The sequence below is a fragment of the Aphelocoma coerulescens genome, unplaced genomic scaffold (assembly GCF_041296385.1).
Source record: "Aphelocoma coerulescens isolate FSJ_1873_10779 unplaced genomic scaffold, UR_Acoe_1.0 HiC_scaffold_384, whole genome shotgun sequence".
In the NCBI taxonomy this organism is placed as follows: Eukaryota; Metazoa; Chordata; class Aves; order Passeriformes; family Corvidae; genus Aphelocoma; species Aphelocoma coerulescens.
This window is the reverse complement of record NW_027183727.1, coordinates 1-17,829: the sequence shown is the minus strand read 5'-3', so window position 1 is coordinate 17,829 and position 17,829 is coordinate 1. Positions and strand designations below refer to the sequence as shown.

At 63.9% G+C, this 17,829-nt stretch overlaps 2 protein-coding genes and 2 long non-coding RNA genes across 4 annotated transcripts; 1 reads left to right on the top strand and 3 right to left on the bottom strand.

Moving 5' to 3' along the window:
* Nucleotides 1–370: 370 nt before the first annotated feature.
* LOC138101654 (uncharacterized) lies at nucleotides 371–3,388 on the bottom strand. Its single transcript, XR_011147229.1, has 3 exons — nucleotides 3,160–3,388; nucleotides 1,879–1,938; nucleotides 371–422 (listed from the first exon to the last, which is right to left on the bottom strand). It is a non-coding gene; the product is annotated as an uncharacterized lncRNA (long non-coding RNA).
* Nucleotides 3,389–3,862: 474 nt separating this feature from the next.
* LOC138101649 (uncharacterized) lies at nucleotides 3,863–4,929 on the bottom strand. Its single transcript, XR_011147228.1, has 2 exons — nucleotides 4,757–4,929; nucleotides 3,863–4,652 (listed from the first exon to the last, which is right to left on the bottom strand). It is a non-coding gene; the product is annotated as an uncharacterized lncRNA (long non-coding RNA).
* A 1,485-nt stretch (nucleotides 4,930–6,414) lies between these two features.
* Nucleotides 6,415–9,581, bottom strand: LOC138101648 (mediator of RNA polymerase II transcription subunit 11-like). Its single transcript, XM_068999421.1, has 3 exons — nucleotides 9,190–9,581; nucleotides 8,094–8,224; nucleotides 6,415–6,588 (listed from the first exon to the last, which is right to left on the bottom strand). Exons 1-3 carry the CDS (start codon nucleotides 9,566–9,568, stop codon nucleotides 6,451–6,453), a joined length of 648 nt encoding a protein of 215 aa, XP_068855522.1. The 5' UTR covers nucleotides 9,569–9,581; the 3' UTR covers nucleotides 6,415–6,450.
* A 306-nt stretch (nucleotides 9,582–9,887) lies between these two features.
* Nucleotides 9,888–16,862, top strand: LOC138101647 (proline-, glutamic acid- and leucine-rich protein 1-like; the record flags this gene model as incomplete). Its single annotated transcript, XM_068999420.1, has 8 exons — nucleotides 9,888–10,031; nucleotides 11,866–11,924; nucleotides 13,098–13,203; nucleotides 14,674–14,823; nucleotides 15,045–15,110; nucleotides 15,747–15,812; nucleotides 16,458–16,523; nucleotides 16,797–16,862. Coding segments are annotated over exons 1-8 (717 nt in total), but the record flags the coding sequence as incomplete, so codon positions are not given.
* Between the last annotated feature and the right edge of the window lie 967 nt (nucleotides 16,863–17,829).

Below are 17,829 nucleotides of genomic sequence, written 5' to 3'. Positions count from 1 at the left end.
GCAGCTGCAGCCCCCCGCGTGCCATGGCCGGGCTCCTGCGGGCACAGAGAGACCCTATAGAGACCCTATAGACACCCTATAGACACCCTATGGGATCCTATGGGATCCTATAGAGACCCTATGGGCAGCGCCAGCCCCAGCAGCTGCAGCCCACCGCGTGCCATGGCCGGGCTCCTGCGGGCACAGAGGGACCCTATAGAGACCCTATAGAGACCCTATAGAGACCCTATAGAGACCCTATAGACACCCTATGGGCAGCGCCAGCCCCAGCAGCTGCAGCCCCCCGCGTGCCATGGCCGGGCTCCTGCGGGCACAGAGGGACCCTATAGAGACCCTATAGAGACCCTATGGGATCCTATAGAGACCCTATGGGCAGCGCCAGCCCCAGCAGCTGCAGCCCCCCGCGTGCCATGGCCGGGCTCCTGCGGGCACAGAGAGACCCTATAGAGACCCTATAGAGACCCTATGGAACCCTATAGAGACCCTATAGAGACACTATGGGATCCTATAGACACTCTATGGGACCCTATGGACACCCAATGGGGCCCTATGGATCCCCTATGGACCCCCTATGGACGGCCCTGGGACCCTCCGGCCCGCCCGCAGCCCTGGGGCCCCTCCCCAGCCCCTACAGATCCCCTATATCCCCTATAGGTCCCCTATAGCCCCTCCCAGCCCCTATAGCCCCTCCCCAGCCCCTATAGATCCCCTACAATCCCCTATAGCTGCCTTATAGCCCCGTTATAGCTCCCGTAGCCCCCTATAGATCCCCTATAGTCCCCATGGATCCCCCATAGATCCCCTATAGACCCCCTATAGCCCCCATAGATCCCCTATAGACCACCCACAGATGCCCCATGGATCCCCTATGGATGCCCTATAGATCCCCTATAGATGCCCTATAGTCCCTCCCCTAGAGATTTCCTATAGCCTGCTACAGCTCCTTTATAGCCCCGTTACAGCCCCCATAGATCCCCCATAGCTCCCCCATAGCTCCCCTACAGCCCCTATAGATCCGCCATAGATCCCCCATAGCCCCCATAGATCCCCCATAGACCCCCCATAGCTCCCCCATAGATCCGCCATACATCCCCCATAGCCCCCATAGCCCCCATAGATCCCCCATAGGTGCCCCATAGCCCCTCTGTAGCCCTCATAGGTGCCCCCATAGGTGCCCCATAGCCGCCATAAGTGCCCTATAGCCCCCTATAGTCCCCATAGGTGCCCCATAGATCCCCCATAGCCCCCTATAGCCCCCATAGGTGACCCAAAGCCCCTATAGATGCCCCATAGCCCCCCTATGGTCCCCTATAGCCTCCATAGGTGCCCCCATAGCCCCCCCAGAGCCCCCTATACCCCCATAGGTGCCCCATAGCCCCCCATAGATTCCCTATAGATCCCCTATAGCCCCCATAGGTGCCCCATAGCCCCCCCATAGGTGCCCCATAGCCCCCCCATAGTCCCCTACAGCCCCCATAGGTGCCCCATAGCCCCCCCAGAGCCCCCTATAGCCCCCCCATAGGTGCCCCATAGCCCCCCACAGCCCCCCATAGCCCCCATAGGTGCCCCACAGCCCCCCATAGCCCCCATAGGTGCCCCATAGGTGCCCCATAGGTGCCCCACAGCCCCCATAGGTGCCCCATAGGTGCCCCCATAGCCCCTCCATAGCCCCCATAGGTGCCCCATAGGTGCCCCACAGCCCCCCCATAGCCCCCCATAGCCCCCCATAGCCCCCATAGGTGCCCCATAGGTGCCCCCATAGCCCCTCCATAGCCCCCATAGGTGCCCCATAGGTGCCCCACAGCCCCCCCACAGCCCCCATAGGTGCCCCATAGCCCCCCAGAGCCCCCTATAGCCCCCATAGGTGCCCGCGGTCACCTCCGGGCCCGGCGGCGCCTCCAGGTGGGGTCGGGGGTGGGGGGGGCCAGGTGAGCGCACCTGGAAATAGCGCCCGTGACGTCATCGCTGACGTCACCGCCCCGCCCCGCCCCGGGGGCAAAGGGGGACAATAAACGGGGGGGGGGGGGAGGGGCGGGGGGGGGCAAAGGGCAGGGGAGGGGCGGGGACACACCCGGGGGGGGAGGGGAGGGGGGGGATCGGGGTGGAGAGGGGGATTTGGGGGGATTTGGGGGGATTTGGGGAGTTTGGGGGGATTTGGGGAGTTTTGGGGAGATTTGGGGGGATTTTGGGGGCATTTAGGGGGATTTAGGGGGGATTTAGGGGGGATTTGGGGAGTTTGGGGGAGATTTGGGGGGATTTGGGGGGATTTTGGGGGCATTTAGGGGGGATTTGGGGGGATTTAAGGAGTTTGGGGGGATTTGGGGGGATTTTGGGGGGATTTAAGGAGTTTGGGGGGATTTGGGGGGAGTTTTAGGGGGATTTGGGGTCATTTGGGGAGTTTGGGGGGATTTAGGGGGGATTTGGGGGGATTTGGGGAGTTTGGGGGGGATTTGGAGAGTTTAGGGGGCATTTAGGGGGAATTTGGGGGGGATTTGGGGAGTTTGGGGGGATTTGGGGGGATTTTGGGGGAGTTTTGGGGGGATTTGGGGGATTTAGGGGGGATTTGGGGAGTTTGGGGGGGATTTGGGGGGATTTTGGTGGAGTTTTAGGGGGAATTTAGGGGGGATTTGGGGAGTTTGGGGGGATTTTGGGGGAGTTTTAGGGGGGATTTGGGGAAGTTTGGGGGGATTTGGGGAGTTTGGGGGGGATTTTGGAGGATTTGGGGAGTTTAGGGGGCATTTAGGGGGGATTTAGGGGGGATTTGGGGGAGATTTGGGGAGTTTGGGGGGATTTGGGAAATTTTGGGGGGAGTTGTGGGAGTTTGGGGGGATTTGGGGGGGATTTTGGGGGGATTGTGGGGATTTGAGGGAGTTTAGGGGGCATTTAGGGGGGATTTGGAGAGTTTGGGGGAGATTTGGGGGAGATTTGGGGGGGATTTGGGGAGTTTGAGGGAATTTGGGGTGGATTTGGGGGGGTCCTGGGGGGATTTGGGGAAGAATCGGGGGGTTTTGGGGTGGTTTGGGGGGATTTGGGGGGTCCCAGGTGAATTTGGGGGGTCCCAGGTGAATTTGGGGGGGATTTGGGGGTCCCAGGTGAATTTGGGGGGTCCCAGGGGGTCCCTCCCTCCCCCACTCCTCCAAGCCCGTCCGATGACGTCACCTGATGGCCTTTTGGCCACGCCCCCAGCGGTGATTGACAGGTCGCTAACGAGGCGTGGGCGGGAGCCACGCCCACAGCGGGGGCGGGGCTCCGAGCAATAAACCACGGTGACGTCACCGGCGCGATGACGTCACCGAGCGGCCCCACCCGGGAATGAAACAGAAACCGAAATTTTAGGGGGGAATTTTTGGGACCTCCCCAAACCCCGCGGGACCCCCCAAAAATTCACCAGGACCCCCAAAAATCCCTCCAAGACCCCCAAAATCCTCCCCAGGACCACAAAATCCTCCCCGGGACCCCCCAAAATCCCCCCCGGGACCCCCAAAATCCCCCCCAGGACCCCCAAAATCCTCCCAAGGACCCCTCAAAATCCTCGCCCAGGATCCACCAAATCCCCCCAGGACCCCCCAAAATCCTCCCAGGACCCCCAAAATCCCCCCAGGACCCCCCAAAATCCTCCCCCAGGATCCCCCAAAATCCATCAGGACCCCCCAAATTCCCCTCCCAGGATCCCCCAAAATCCCTCCGGGACCCCCCAAAATCCACCTCAGGACCACCCAAAATCCATCAGGATCCACCAAATCCCCCCCAGAACCCCCCAAAACCCCCCCCGGGACCCCCCAAATCATCCCCGGGACCCCCCAAAATCCATCAGGACCCCTCAATAAATCCCCCCGGGACCCCCCAAAACTCCGAGTCCCGCCGAGGTCTGAAGGCCACCGCGGTGTCCCTTTATTTGGGGGTGTCCCCAAAGGGGGGGGGTGTCCCCGAGGTGTCCCCACGGTGTCCCCGAGGTGTCCCTGAGGTGTCCCCAAGGTCCAGGGGGTGTCCCTGGGGTGTCCCCAGGGTGTCCTGGGGTGTCCCCAGGGTGTCCCCGGGGTGCCCCACGATGTCCCCAAGGTCCAGGGGGTGTCCCCAGGCTGTCCTGGGGTGTCCCCAGGGGTGTCCCCGGGGTGCCCAGGGTGTCCCCACGGTGTCCCCGGGATGTCCCCAAGGTCCAGGGGGTGTCCCCACGGTGTCCCCAGAGTGTCCCCAAGGTGTCCCCGGGGTGTCCCCGGGGTGTCCCCAGGGTGTCCCCACAGTGTCCCCAAGGTGTCCCCGGGGTGTCCCCAAGGTCCAGGGGGTGTCCCTGGGGTGTCCCCGGGGTGTCCCCAAGGTCCAGGGGGTGTCCCCGCGATGTCCCCGAGCTCCGGGGGGCGTCTCCAGCGATGTCCCCGAGGTGTCGCGCCCCAGTGAAGTCCCATTGTCCCAGCTTTGCCTGTCCCGGGGCCACCCCAGCAACGTCCCACGGTGTCCCCGAGGGGTCCCAGGTGTCCCCAAGGCTCACAGGGGTGTCCCGAGGTGTCCCCGAGGAGTCCCACGGTGTCCCTGAGGGGTCCCACGGTGTCCCCAAGGCTCACAGGGGTGTCCCACGGTGTCCCCGAGGAGTCCCACGGTGTCCCTGAGGGGTCCCACGGTGTCCCCAAGGCTCATAGGGGTGTCCCACGGTGTCCCTGAGGGGTCCCACGGTGTCCCCGAGGGGTCCCCGATGTCCCCGAGGGGTCCCCAAGGTGTTCCCAGGTGTCCCAGGGTGTCCCACGATGTCCCCAAGACTCACGGGGGTGTCCCATGATGTCCCCACGGTGTCCCCGAGGGGTCCCAGGTGTCCCCAAGGCTCACAGGGGTGTCCCACGGTGTCCCCGAGGAGTCCCACGGTGTCCCTGAGGGGTCCCACGGTGTCCCCAAGGCTCACAGGGGTGTCCCACGGTGTCCCCGAGGTGTCCCCGAAGCTCACGGGGGTCTCCCACGGTGTCCCCGAGGTGTTCCCAGGTGTCCCAGGGTGTCCCACGATGTCCCCAAGGCTCCCGGGGGTGTCCCACGATGTCCCCGAGGTGTCCCCAGGTGTCCCACGATGTCCCCAGATGCTCTCAGGTGTCCCCGTGGTGTCCCTGCTGTCACTGCTCCGGGTGTCCCAGATGTCCAGGGGTGTCCCCGATGTCCCCAGGTGCTCTCAGGTGTCCCCTTGGTGTCCCCGATGTCCCTGCCGGTCACTGTCCCACCTGTGCCCCGCTGTCCCCTCAGTGTCCCCACTGTCCCCAGGTGTCCCCATTGTCCCCTCACTGTCCCCAGGTGTCCCCTTGGTGTCCCCAGGTGCTCTCAGGTGTCCCCATTGTCCCCTTGGTGTCCCCACTGTTCCCAGTGTCCCCAGTGTCCCCCTCACTGGTCACTGGTCACTGCTCCAGCACGAGCTCACAGGCTCGGCCCAGCTCGCCCAGCACCTGTCCCCAGGTGTCCCCAATGTCCCCAGGTGCTCTCAGGTGTCCCCAATGTCCCCTCAGTGTCCCCATTGTCCCCTCGCTGTCCCCAGTGTCCCCAGTGTCCCCCTCACTGGTCACTGGTCCAGCACGAGCTCGCAGGCTTGGCCCAGCTCGCCCAGTACCTGTCCCCAGGTGTCCCCATTGTCCCCACTGTCGCCAGTGTCCCCCCTCACTGGTCAGTGGTCACTGGTCCAGCATGAGCTTGCAGGCTCGGGCCAGCTCGCCCAGCACCTGTCCCCAGGTGTCCCCAATGTCCCCTCGGTGTCCCCATTGTCCCCTCGCTGTCCCCACTGTCCCCTCACTGGTCAGTGGTCACTGGTCCAGCACAAGCTCGCAGGCTCGGCCCAGCTCGCCCAGCACCTGTCCCCAGGTGTCCCCAGTGTCCCCAGGTGTCCCCAGTGTCCCCCTCACTGGTCAGTGGTCACTGGTCCAGCACGAGCTCGCAGGCTCGGGCCAGCTCGCCCAGCACCTGTCCCCAGGTGTCCCCACTGTCCCCTCAGTGTCCCCATTGTCCCCTCGCTGTCCCCACTGTCCCCTCAGTGTCCCCAGTGTCCCCAGTGTCCCCCTCAGTGGTCACTGGTCCAGCATGAGCTCGCAGGCTCGGCCCAGCTCGCCCAGCACCTGTCCCCAGGTGTCCCCATTGTCCCCACTGTCCCCAGTGTCCCCCCTCACTGGTCAGTGGTCACTGGTCCAGCACGAGCTCGCAGGCTCGGGCCAGCTCGCCCAGTACCTGTCCCCAGGTGTCCCCATTGTCCCCAGTGTCCCCAGTGTCCCCCTCACTGGTCACTGGTCCAGCATGAGCTCGCAGGCTCGGCCCAGCTCGCCCAGCACCTGTCCCCAGGTGTCCCCAGTGTCCTCAGGTGTCCCCAGGTGCTCTCAGGTGTCCCCACTGTCCCCTCGGTGTCCCCAGTGTCCCCTCAGTGTCCCCATTGTCCCCTCGGTGTCCCCACTGTCCCCTCGGTGTCCCCAGTGTCCCCAGTGTCCCCCTCAGTGGTCACTGGTCCAGCATGAGCTCGCAGGCTCGGGCCAGCTCGCCCAGGCGCCGCCGGGCGTAGTCCAGCCGGTTCAGGGCCAGCTGGCAGCTCTTGCGGGCGGCGTAGCTGGAGCCCTCGTGGGGCTGGCCCGTGGCCACCTGCGCAGGGAGGGACACGCCTGGCACCCCGAAACGCCCCCAGAACACACCTGGCACCCCCCAAAAACACCTGGCACCCCCGAAACACCTCCAGAACACACCTGGGACACCCCAAACACCCCCAGAACACACCTGGGACCCCCCAAAAACACCTGGGACCCCCGAAACATCCCCAGAACACACCTGGCACCCCCCAAAAACACCTGGCACCCCCGAAACACCCCCAGAACACACCTGGGACCCCCAAAAACACCTGGGACCCCCGAAACATCCCCAGAACACACCTGGGACCCCCAAAAACACCTGGGACCCCTGAAACACCCCCAGAACACACCTGGGACACCCCAAAAACACCTGGGATCCCCGAAACATCCCCAGAACACACCTGGGACCCCCCAAACACCCCCAGAACACGCCTGGCACCCCGAAACACCCCCAGAACACGCCTGGCACCCCCGAAACACCCCCAGAACACACCTGGGACACCCCAAAAACACCTGGGACCCCCGAAACATCCCCAGAACACACCTGGGACCCCCGAAACATCCCCAAAAACACCTGGGACCCCCGAAACATCCCCAGAACACACCTGGGACCCCCGAAACATCCACAGAACACACCTGGGACCCCCCAAAAACACCTGGCACCCCAGAAACACCCCCAGAACACACCTGGCACCCCCCAAAAACACCTGGGACCCCCGAAACATCCCCAGAACACACCTGGGACCCCCCAAAACCCCCCAAAACCCACCTGGGATCCCCGAAAAACACCCCAAAAACACCTGGGACCCTTGAAACACCCCCCAAACCCACCTGGGACCCCCAAAACACCCCCAAAACTGCCCCAAAAACCCACCTGGGACCCCTCCCAAACCCACCTGGGACTCCCCAAAACCCACCTGGGACTCCCCAAAGCCCACCTGGGACCACCCCAAACCCCCTCAAACCCCTCCCAAACCCACCTGAGACTCCCCAAAACCCACCTGGGACTCCCCAAAACCCACTTGGGAGCCCCCCAAACTCCCCCAAAATCCTCCCAAACCCACCTGAGACCACCCCAAACCCACCTGGGACCCCCCCCAAACCTACCTGGGACCCCCTAAACCCACCTGAGACTCCCCAAAACTCACCTGGGAGCCCCCCAAACTCCCCCAAAATCCTCCCAAACCCACCTGGGACCACCACAAACCCACCTGGGACCCCCCCAAACCCCCCCAAACCCACCTGAGACCCCCTAAACCCTCCTGAGACTCCCCAAACCCACCTGGGACCACCCCAAACCCCCCCAAACCCACCTGAGACCCCCTAAACCCACCTGAGACTCCCCAAAACCCACCTGGGACTCCCCAAAACCCACCTGGGAGCCCCCCAAACTCCCCCAAAATCCTCCCAAACCCACCTGGGACCCCCCAAACCCACCTGGGACTCCCCAAAACCCACCTGAGACCACCCCAAACCCCCCTGGGACCCCCCAAACCCCCCCGGGGGCCGGGCAGGCCTCACCTGGGTCAGGTAACGGATCTGGGCCGAGAGCTCGGCCTCCACCTTGGCCACGGCGGCACCGAACTGGGCGGCCTGGCGGTCCAGGTGCCGCTCCTGGGGCTTCTCCTTGGACAGCTCCAGGATCACCAACCCTGGGGGGCAGCTGGGTCACACCTGGGGGCACCTGGGGGCACCTGGGGCACACCTGGGGGCACCTGGGCACACCTGGGCACACCTGGGGGCACCTGGGGCACACCTGGGGGCACCTGGGGGTACCTGGGCACACCTGGGGGCACCTGGGCACACCTGGGCACACCTGGGGGCACCTGGGCACACCTGGGCACACCTGGGCACACCTGGGGCACACCTGGGCACACCTGGGCACACCCAGCCCCCTGCCCGGGCGGTCCAGGTGCCGCTCCTGGGGCTTCTCCTTGGACAGCTCCAGGATCACCAACCCTGGGGGGGCACCTGGGTCACACCTGGGGGCACCTGGGCACACCTGGGGCACACCTGGGTCACACCTGGGCACACCCAGCCCCCCCCCCCGGGCGGTCCAGGTGCCGCTCCTGGGGCTTCTCCTTGGACAGCTCCAGGATCACCAACCCTGGGGGGGCACCTGGGTCACACCTGGGGGCACCTGGGCACACCTGGGGCACACCTGGGCACACCCAGCCCCCTGCCCGGGCGGTCCAGGTGCCGCTCCTGGGGCTTCTCCTTGGACAGCTCCAGGATCACCAACCCTGGGGGGGCACCTGGGGCACACCTGGGGGCACCTGGGCACACCTGGGGCACACCTGGGGCACACCTGGGGGCACCTGGGCACACCTGTGGGGGCACCTGGGCACACCTGGGACATACCTGGGGGTACCTGGGCACACCTGGGGGTACCTAGGGCACACCTGGCACACACCTGGCACCCCCTGCCCCCTCCCCGGCCCCCTCCCCGTGACCTCTGACCCCGCTGAGGCCCGCCCCTCCGTCACCATGGCAACCGAAAGCCCCGCCCACCGCGCAACCGGAAGTGCCTCCCCGCACCGCCCCCCACCCCCACAAAAAACCACCGGGACCCCGCCCCCTCCCGCCGGGCCCCTCCCGCCCCTCCGGCCCCGCGCACCCGCGTTCTGCAGGGAGGCGCCGATCTCCCGCTCCAGCTCCTCCAGCGCCCGCAGCCGCTCGTTCGCCACCCCGAACCCCGCCATGCCTTCCCGCGCCGCCGCTTCCGGCTCCTCCTCGGGGCGCTTCCGGTGCCCGCCGCCAATGGCAGCGCGGAGCTCCGCGTCACGTGACGGGAAGCGCCCGCCAAGGGGGACGCTCTGGGCGGAACTCGATGGTGGCAGCGCCTTTCCCGCCGTGGCCGCTCTGGGAAATCTCGGTGGTTGCGGGTCCTCCGGGGTCGGTTGAGCGTCGCGAAACCGCTTAAATCGCCCCAAATTCGCCGCGAAACCGCCCGGAACCGCCTCAAAATCAGGCGCAGCTCCTTTACGAGAGTTCATTCATCGCAACCGCGCCCTCGATCCCCCTCAGACTCAGCCGTGGGGGAGGGCGGCAGGAGACCTCGAGGCGCGATTTGGGACGCGCTTCCCCCCTCTTTGTGCCGCTTCCCTTCAGGCCCCGCCCCTTCATTCCCTTTTACGGCGCTCTCTGCGCTAAGCCACGCCCCCAATTCCCTTTTATGGAGCCGCTCCTCCCCAGGCCACGCCCCCGATTCCCTTTTATGGCGCTGCTCCCGAAGCCCCGCCCACTCTCCCCTCACGCTGGCCCCGCCCCCGTTTTTCCCGCGCTGTGACGTCATCGCCCGGCGCCGGTGAAGGAGCAGCGATGGCGGCGGTGGCGGCCCCGCGGGCCCCTCCGGCCGCGCCGCTGCTCGAGGCGCTCTCGGCGCTCTCGGCGCTGCCCCCGCACCGCCGGGCGATGCCCGGGCTCGTCCGCGGCCTCCGCGACAGCGCCGGCACCCAGGTACCGCCTGAGGGGAAACCGCGCCCCCACCCCCACCCACCGCCGCCTCGGGGATGGCGACCCCGCCTCAGGGATCGAAACACCGCCAAAAACCCAAAATCCGGGATCCACCTCAGGGACCGGGATCGGGATCTCCTCAAAAACCGGGATCCCCCTCAGGGATCGGGATCGGGACCTCCCCAAAAACCGGGATCCCCCTCAGGGACCGAAACACCCCCAACCGCACCCAAAAACCGGGATCCACCTCAGGGATCGGGATCGGGACCTCCCCAAAAACCGGGATCCCCCTCAGGGACCGAAACACCCCCAACCGCACCCAAAAACCGGGATCCACCTCAGGGATCGGGATCGGGATCTCCCCAAAAACCGGGATCCCCCTCAGGGATCGAAACAGCACCTCAGGGATCGGAATCCCCCCCACAAAAACCCGGATCCACCTCAGGGAATGGGATCCCCCCTCAGGGATCGGAATCCCCCCCCAAAAAACCGGGATCCCTCTTAGGGATCGAATCACCCCCAACCGCACCCAAAAACCGGGATTCCCCCTCAGGGATCGGGCCCGGGACCTCCAAAAACTGGGATCCCCCTCAGAGATCAGGACCCCACCCCCAAAAACCGGGATCCGCCTCAGGAATCAGGACCCCCCCCCCAAAAACCGGGACCCCCCCTCAGGGATCGGGAACCCCCCAAAAACCGGGATCCCCCTCAGGAATCGGGACCGGGACCCCCCCAAAAACCTGGATCCACCTCAGGGAATGGGATCTCCCCTCAGGGATTAGGACCGGGACCTCCATAAACCGGGATCCCCCTCAGGGATCAGGACCCCCCCCAACTGCACCCAAAAACCGGGATCCCCCTCAGGGATCAGGACCCCCCCCAACTGCACCCAAAAACCGGGATCCCCCTCAGGGATCGGGATCGGGACCGGGACCCCCAAAAACCGGGATCCCCCTCAGGGATGGAAACAGCACCTCAGGGATCGGAATCCCCCCCACAAAAACCGGGATCCACCTCAGGGAATGGGATCCCCCCTCAGGGATCGGAATCCCCCCCCAAAAAACCGGGATCCCTCTTAGGGATTGGGACTGGGACCCCCAAAAACCGGGATCCCCCTCAGGGAATGGGATCCCCCCTCGGGGACCGGGACCACCCCAAAAATCCGGGATCCACCTCAGGGATCGAAACACCCCCAGGCTGACCACTGACCCTGAGTGCCCCATGAGTGCCCCCTGAGTGACACCTGAGGGACCCCTGAGTGACCCCTGAGGGACCCCTATGTGACCCCTGCTGACCACTGACCCTGAGTGCCCCCTGGGTGCCCTCTGGGTGCCCCCTGGGTGCCCCCTGGGTGACCCCTGAGTGACCCCTGCTGACCACTGACCCCTCTTGACCCCTGGGTGCCCCCTGGGTGCCCCTTGGGTGATCCCTGAGTGCCCCCTGAGTGACCCCTGGGTGCCCCCTGAGGGACCCCTATGTGACCCCTGCTGACCACTGACCCTGAGTGCCCCCTGGGTGCCCTCTGGGTGACCCCTGGGTGACCCCTGGGTGACCCCTGAGTGACCCCTGGGTGCCCCCTGCTGACCATTGACCCCTCCTGACCCCTGGGTGATCCCTGAGTGACCCCTGGGTGACCCCTGCTGACCACTGACCCCTGGGTGCCCCCTGAGTGACCCCTGAGTGCCCCCTGGGTGCCCCCTGAGTGACCCCTGAGTGACCCCTGGGTGCCCCCTGGGTGCCCCCTGGGTGCCCCCAGGCTGACCACTGACCCCTCCTGACCCCTGGGTGCCCCCTGAGTGACCCCTGGGTGCCCCCTGGGTGCCCCCTGTCCCCCCAGGCCGCCCTCGGGGGCCTCCTCGGCATCACCAGCGCCCGCCTGAGCTCCATGAAGACGCGGTGAGTGACAGCAGCGCCGGCCAATCAGAGCGCGGCGGTGGCCGCCCGCTGCCGCCTCCCCATTGGCTGCCGCTGAGGGTGGGCGGGGCTGGGCGATCGGCCAATCAACGCACGGCCTGGGGGCGGGGCCGACTCGGCGGCCAATGAGAGGCCTCTTCCGGCTCAGCTGGGCTGCCATTGGCTGGGGAGGAGCCAATCAGGGCGGGTTTTAGCCCTGGAGACAGGACAGCCAATCAGGAGGAGGGGGCGTGGCCTCTTTCAGCTCACTGCTCCTTGATTGGCTGAGCTGTTGTGGGCGGGGCTTTCAGCAGCCAATCAAAAGCTGCCGTTGTTGCATATTTAACTCTTGGGGGTGGGGCTTGCTCCTCATTGGCTGCTGGGTGTGGGGTGGGCGTGTCTGGGCTCAGCCAATGGCAGGGCGGGGCAGGGGGCGTGTCCCGGCTCAGCCAATGGCAGGGCAGTGCCCGGGGGGCGTGTCCGGGCTCAGCCAATGGCAGGGCAGTGCCCGGGGGGGGGGGCGTGTCCTGGCTCAGCCAATGGCAGGGCCGTGCCCAGGGGGCGTGTCCCGGCTCAGCCAATGGCAGGGCGGGGCAGGGGGGCGTGTCCCAGCTCAGCCAATGGCAGGGCCATGCCTGGGGGGGCGTGTCCGGGCTCAGCCAATGGCAGGGCGGGGCAGGGGGCGTGTCCGGGCTCAGCCAATGGCAGGGCGGGGCAGGGGGGTGTGTCCGGGCTCAGCCAATGGCAGGGCCGTGCCCGGGGGGGGGGGGGGGGGGCGTGTCCCGGCTCAGCCAATGGCGTTGCAGCTTTGAGGGGCGGGGCAGGGGGCGTGTCCGGGCTCAGCCAATGGCAGGGCTGTGCTCGTGGGCCGTGTCCGGGCTCAGCCAATGGCGTTGCAGCTTTGAGGGGCGGGGCAGGGGGCGTGTCCGGTCTCAGCCAATGGCGGGGGCGTGTCCGGGCTCAGCCAATGGCGTTGCAGCTTTGAGGGGCGGGGCAGGGGGCGTGTCCGGGCTCAGCCAATGGCAGGGCTGTGCTCGTGGGCCGTGTCTGGGCTCAGCCAATGGCGTTGCAGCTTTGAGGGGCGGGGCAGGGGGCGTGTCCGGGCTCAGCCAATGGCGTTGCAGCTTTGAGGGGCGGGGCAGGGGGCGTGTCCGGGCTCAGCCAATGGCGTTGCAGCTTCGAGGGGCTGTGCCTGCTGTCCCTGCTGGTCACTGAGAGCCCCAGCGAGGCCTTCCAGCAGCACTGCCTGGGCTGGCTGCGCCTCCTGCAGCACCTGCTCCAGGTGAGAGCGGGGCGGGCACCTGCGGGGCACCTGGGGGGCACCTGGGGGACACCTGGGGGGGCCTAGGGGACACCTGGGACACACCTGGGGACACACCTGGGACACACCTGGGGCACACCTGGGGGCACCTGGGGGGCACCTGGGGGGCACCTGGGGGGCACCTGGGCACACCTGGGGGCACCTGGGCACACCTGGGGACACACCTGGGGCACACCTGGGGGCACCTGGGCACACCTGGGGCACACCTGGGGGCACCTGGGCACACCTGGGGGCACCTGGGCACACCTGAGGACACACCTGGACACACCTGGGGGCACCTGGGACACACCTGGGGGGTGTGGGGCACACCTGGGACACACCTGGGCACACCTGGGCACACCTGGGGCACACCTGGGACACACCTGGGCACACCCAGACACACCTGGGCACAGCTGGGGCACACCTGGGCACACACCTGGGCACACCTGGGGCACACCTGGGCACATTTGGGCACAGCTGGGCACACCTGGGCACACCTGGGCACACCTGGGACACACCTGGGCACACCTGGACACACCTGGGGGCACCTGGGCACACCTGGGGGCACCTGGGCACACCTGGGACACACCTGGGCACATTTGGGCACACCTGGGACACACCTGGACACACCTGGGGGCACCTGAGCACACCTGGGGCACACCTGGGCACACCTGGGACACACCTGGGGCACACCTGGGACACACCTGGGCACACCTGGGGCACACCTGGGCACACCTGGGGCACACCTGGGACACACCTGGGGCACACCTGGGACACACCTGGGCACACCGGGGCACACCTGGGGCACACCTGGGACACACCTGGGCACACCTGGGGCACACCTGGGCACACCTGGGACACACCTGGGACACACCTGGGCACACCTGGACACACCTGGGCACACCTGGGCACACCCGGGACACACCTGGGCACACCTGGGCACACCTGGGACACACCTGGGGCACACCTGGGCACACCTGGGACACACCCGGGGCACACCTGGGGCACACCTGGGCACACCTGGGACACACCTGGGACACACCTGGGCACACCTGGACACACCTGGGCACACCTGGACACACCCGGGACACACCTGGGCACACCTGGGGCACACCTGGGACACACCTGGGGCACACCTGGGCACACCTGGGACACACCCGGGGCACACCTGGGGCACACCTGGGCACACCTGGGACACACCTGGGGCACACCTGGGGCACAGCTGGGGGCACAGCTGGGCACACCTGGGGCACACCTGGGGCACACCTGGGCACACCTGGGACACACCTGGGGCACACCTGGGCACACCTGGGCACACCTGGGACACAACCTGGGGGCACCTGAGTCTCTCCCGGGGCCGTTTCGAGCGGGGTTTTTTTTGGGGGGGTGGGGGTGGGGGAGGGGGATCTCAGATTTTGGGGAGGGGTCCTGACCCTGCCCGGGCCCCCCCAGTCGCAGGACCCCCCCCCCACGGTGGCGCTGGGGGTGTCGGTGCTGCGGGAGCTGCTGCGGTTCTCGGCACAGCTGCCGGAGCTGGCGCGGGACATCGGCACCAACCACATCCCGGGCATCCTCACCTCGCTGCTCGCCCTGCGCCCCGAGGTACCCGGGGGTGGGAGAAATGGGGGGGGGGGGGGGGGGGGGGGGGGGGGGGGGGGGGGGGGGGGGGGGGGGGGGGGGGGGGGGGGGGGGGGGGGGGGGGGGGGGGGGGGGGGGGGGGGGGGGGGGGGGGGGCAAAAACGGGCAAAAATGGGAAAAATAGAAAAAAAACGGGAAAAAATGGGGTTAAAATGGGGTTAAAATGGGTTAAAATGGGTAAAAAGGGGCGGGACATCGGCACCCAGCACATCCCAGGAATCCTCACCTCGCTGCTCGCCCTGCGGCCCGAGGTACCCAGAGTTCAGGAAATGGGGCAAAAACGGGCAAAAATGGGAAAAACGGGAAAAAACGGGGTTAAAATGGGGTAAAAATGGGTAAAAACGAGCTGGGACATCGGCACCCAGCACATCCCGGGCATCCTCACCTCGCTGCTCGCCCTGCGGCCCGAGGTACCCAGAGTTCAGGAAATGGGGCAAAAATGGGAAAAAATGGGAAAAATAGAAAAAAAAACGGGAAAAAATGGGGTAAAAATGGGGTTAAAATGGGTTAAAATGGGTAAAAAGGGGGCGGGACATCAGCACCCAGCACATCCCGGGCATCCTCACCTCGCTGCTCGCCCTGCGGCCCGAGGTACCCGGGGGTGGGAGAAATGGGGCAAAAACGGGCAAAAATGGGAAAAAACGAGGTTAAAATGAGAAAAAATGGGAAAAAATGGGGTAAAAACGGGGTTAAAATGGGTAAAAAGGGGGCGGGACATCGGCACCCAGCACATCCCGGGCATCCTCACCTCGCTGCTCGCCCTGCGCCCCGAGGTACCCAGGGGTGGGAGAAATGGGGCAAAACCGGGCAAAAATGGGAAAAATGGGAAAAAAACGGGAAAAAATGGGGTTAAAATGGGGTAAAAATGGGTTAAAATGGGTAAAAAGGGGTGGGACATCGGCACCCAGCACATCCCAGGAATCCTCACCTCGCTGCTCGCCCTGCGGCCCGAGGTACCCAGAGTTCAGGAAATGGGGCAAAAACGGGCAAAAATGGGAAAAATGGAAAAAAAAAACGGGAAAAAATGGGGTTAAAATGGGTAAAAACAGGTAAAAAAAGGGCTAAAATGGGTAAAAATGAGCTGGGACATCGGCACCCAGCACATCCCAGGAATCCTCACCTCGCTGCTCGCCCTGCGCCCCGAGGTACCCGGGGGGAGAAATGGGGCAAAAACGGGCAAAAATGGGAAAAAACGAGGTTAAAATGAGAAAAAATGGGAAAAAATGGGGTAAAAACGGGGTTAAAATGGGTAAAAAGGGGGCGGGACATCGGCACCCAGCACATCCCGGGCATCCTCACCTCGCTGCTCGCCCTGCGGCCCGAGGTACCCAGGGTTCAGGAAATGGGGCAAAAACGGGAAAAATAGAAAAAAAACGGGAAAAAACGGGGTAAAAATGAGAAAAAATGGGAAAAAATGGGAAAAAATGGGGAAAAAACGGGGTTTAAATGGGAAAAAAAAGGGTAAAAATGGGGATAAAACAGGTAAAAAAACAGGGAAAAAAAATGGGGTTTAAATGGGTTAAAAATGAGTTAAATGGGTTAAAAATGGGGTTAAAATGGGTTAAAATGGGTTAAAATGGGTTAAAATGGGTAAAAAGGGGTGGGACTTCGGCACCCAGCACATCCCGGGCATCCTCACCTCGCTGCTCGCCCTGCGCCCCGAGGTACCCGGGGGGAGAAATGGGGCAAAAACGGGCAAAAACGGGAAAAATAGAAAAAAAAACGGGAAAAAACGGGGTAAAAATGAGAAAAAATGGGAAAAAATGGGGAAAAAACGGGGTTAAAATGGGGAAAAAAAGGGTAAAAATGGGGATAAAACGGGTAAAAAACAGGGGGAAAAAAGGGGTTTAAATGGGTTAAAAATGAGTTAAATGGGTTAAAAATGGGGTTAAAATGGGTTAAAAATGGGGTTAAAATGGGTTAAAATGGGTAAAAAGGGGTGGGACTTCGGCACCCAGCACATCCCGGGCATCCTCACCTCGCTGCTCGCCCTGCGGCCCGAGGTACCCGAGGGGAGAAATGGGGCAAAAACGGGCAAAAACGGGAAAAACAGAAAAAAACCCGAGAAAAAATGGGGTTAAAATGAGAAAAAACAGAGTTAAAATGGGAAAAAAAGGAGTAAAAATGGGGTTAAAATGGGAAAAAAAAAGGGTAAAAATGGGGATAAACGGGGTAGAAAGCAGGGAAAAAAAATGGGGTTTAAATGGGTTAAAAATGGGGTTAAAATGGGTTAAAATGGGTAAAAACGAGCTGGGACATCGGCACCCAGCACATCCCGGGCATCCTCACCTCGCTGCTCGCCCTGCGCCCCGAGGTACCCGGGGGGGGAGAAATGGGGCAAAAACGGGCAAAAATGGGAAAAACAGAAAAAAAAACGGGAAAAAACGGGGTTAAAATGGGAAAAACGGAGTAAAAACGGGGTTAAAATGCGTGAAAATGGGATAAAAATGGGAATAAAGGAAGTTAAAATGGGGTTAGATTGGGCTAAAATGGGTCTGGGCGCTTTTTTGGGTCTGGGGGTGTTTTTTGGGGGGGTTTAAATGGGCCTGGGGGCGTTTTTGGGTCTGGGGGTGTTTTTGGGGAGTTAAATGGGTCTGGGGTGTTTTGGGGGCATTTTGGGGGGGTTGAAATGGGTCTGGGGGTGTTTTTGGGGGGGTTGAAATGGGTCTGGGGGTGTTTTTGGGGGGGTTGAAATGGGTCTGGGGGTGTTTTGGGGGGTTAAATGGGTCTGAGGGTGTTTTTGGGGGGGTTGAAATGGGTCTGGGGGTGTTTTTGGGGGGTTTAAGTGGGTCTGGGGGCCTTTTTGGGTCTGGGGGTGTTTTGGGGGGGTTAAATGGGCCTGGGGGTGTTTTGGGGGGGTTAAATGGGTCTGAGGGCATTTTGGGGGGGTTGAAATGGGTCTGGGGGTGGTTTTGGGGGGCTTAAATGGGCCTGGGGGCGATTTTGGGTCTGGGGTCATTTTTGGGGGGG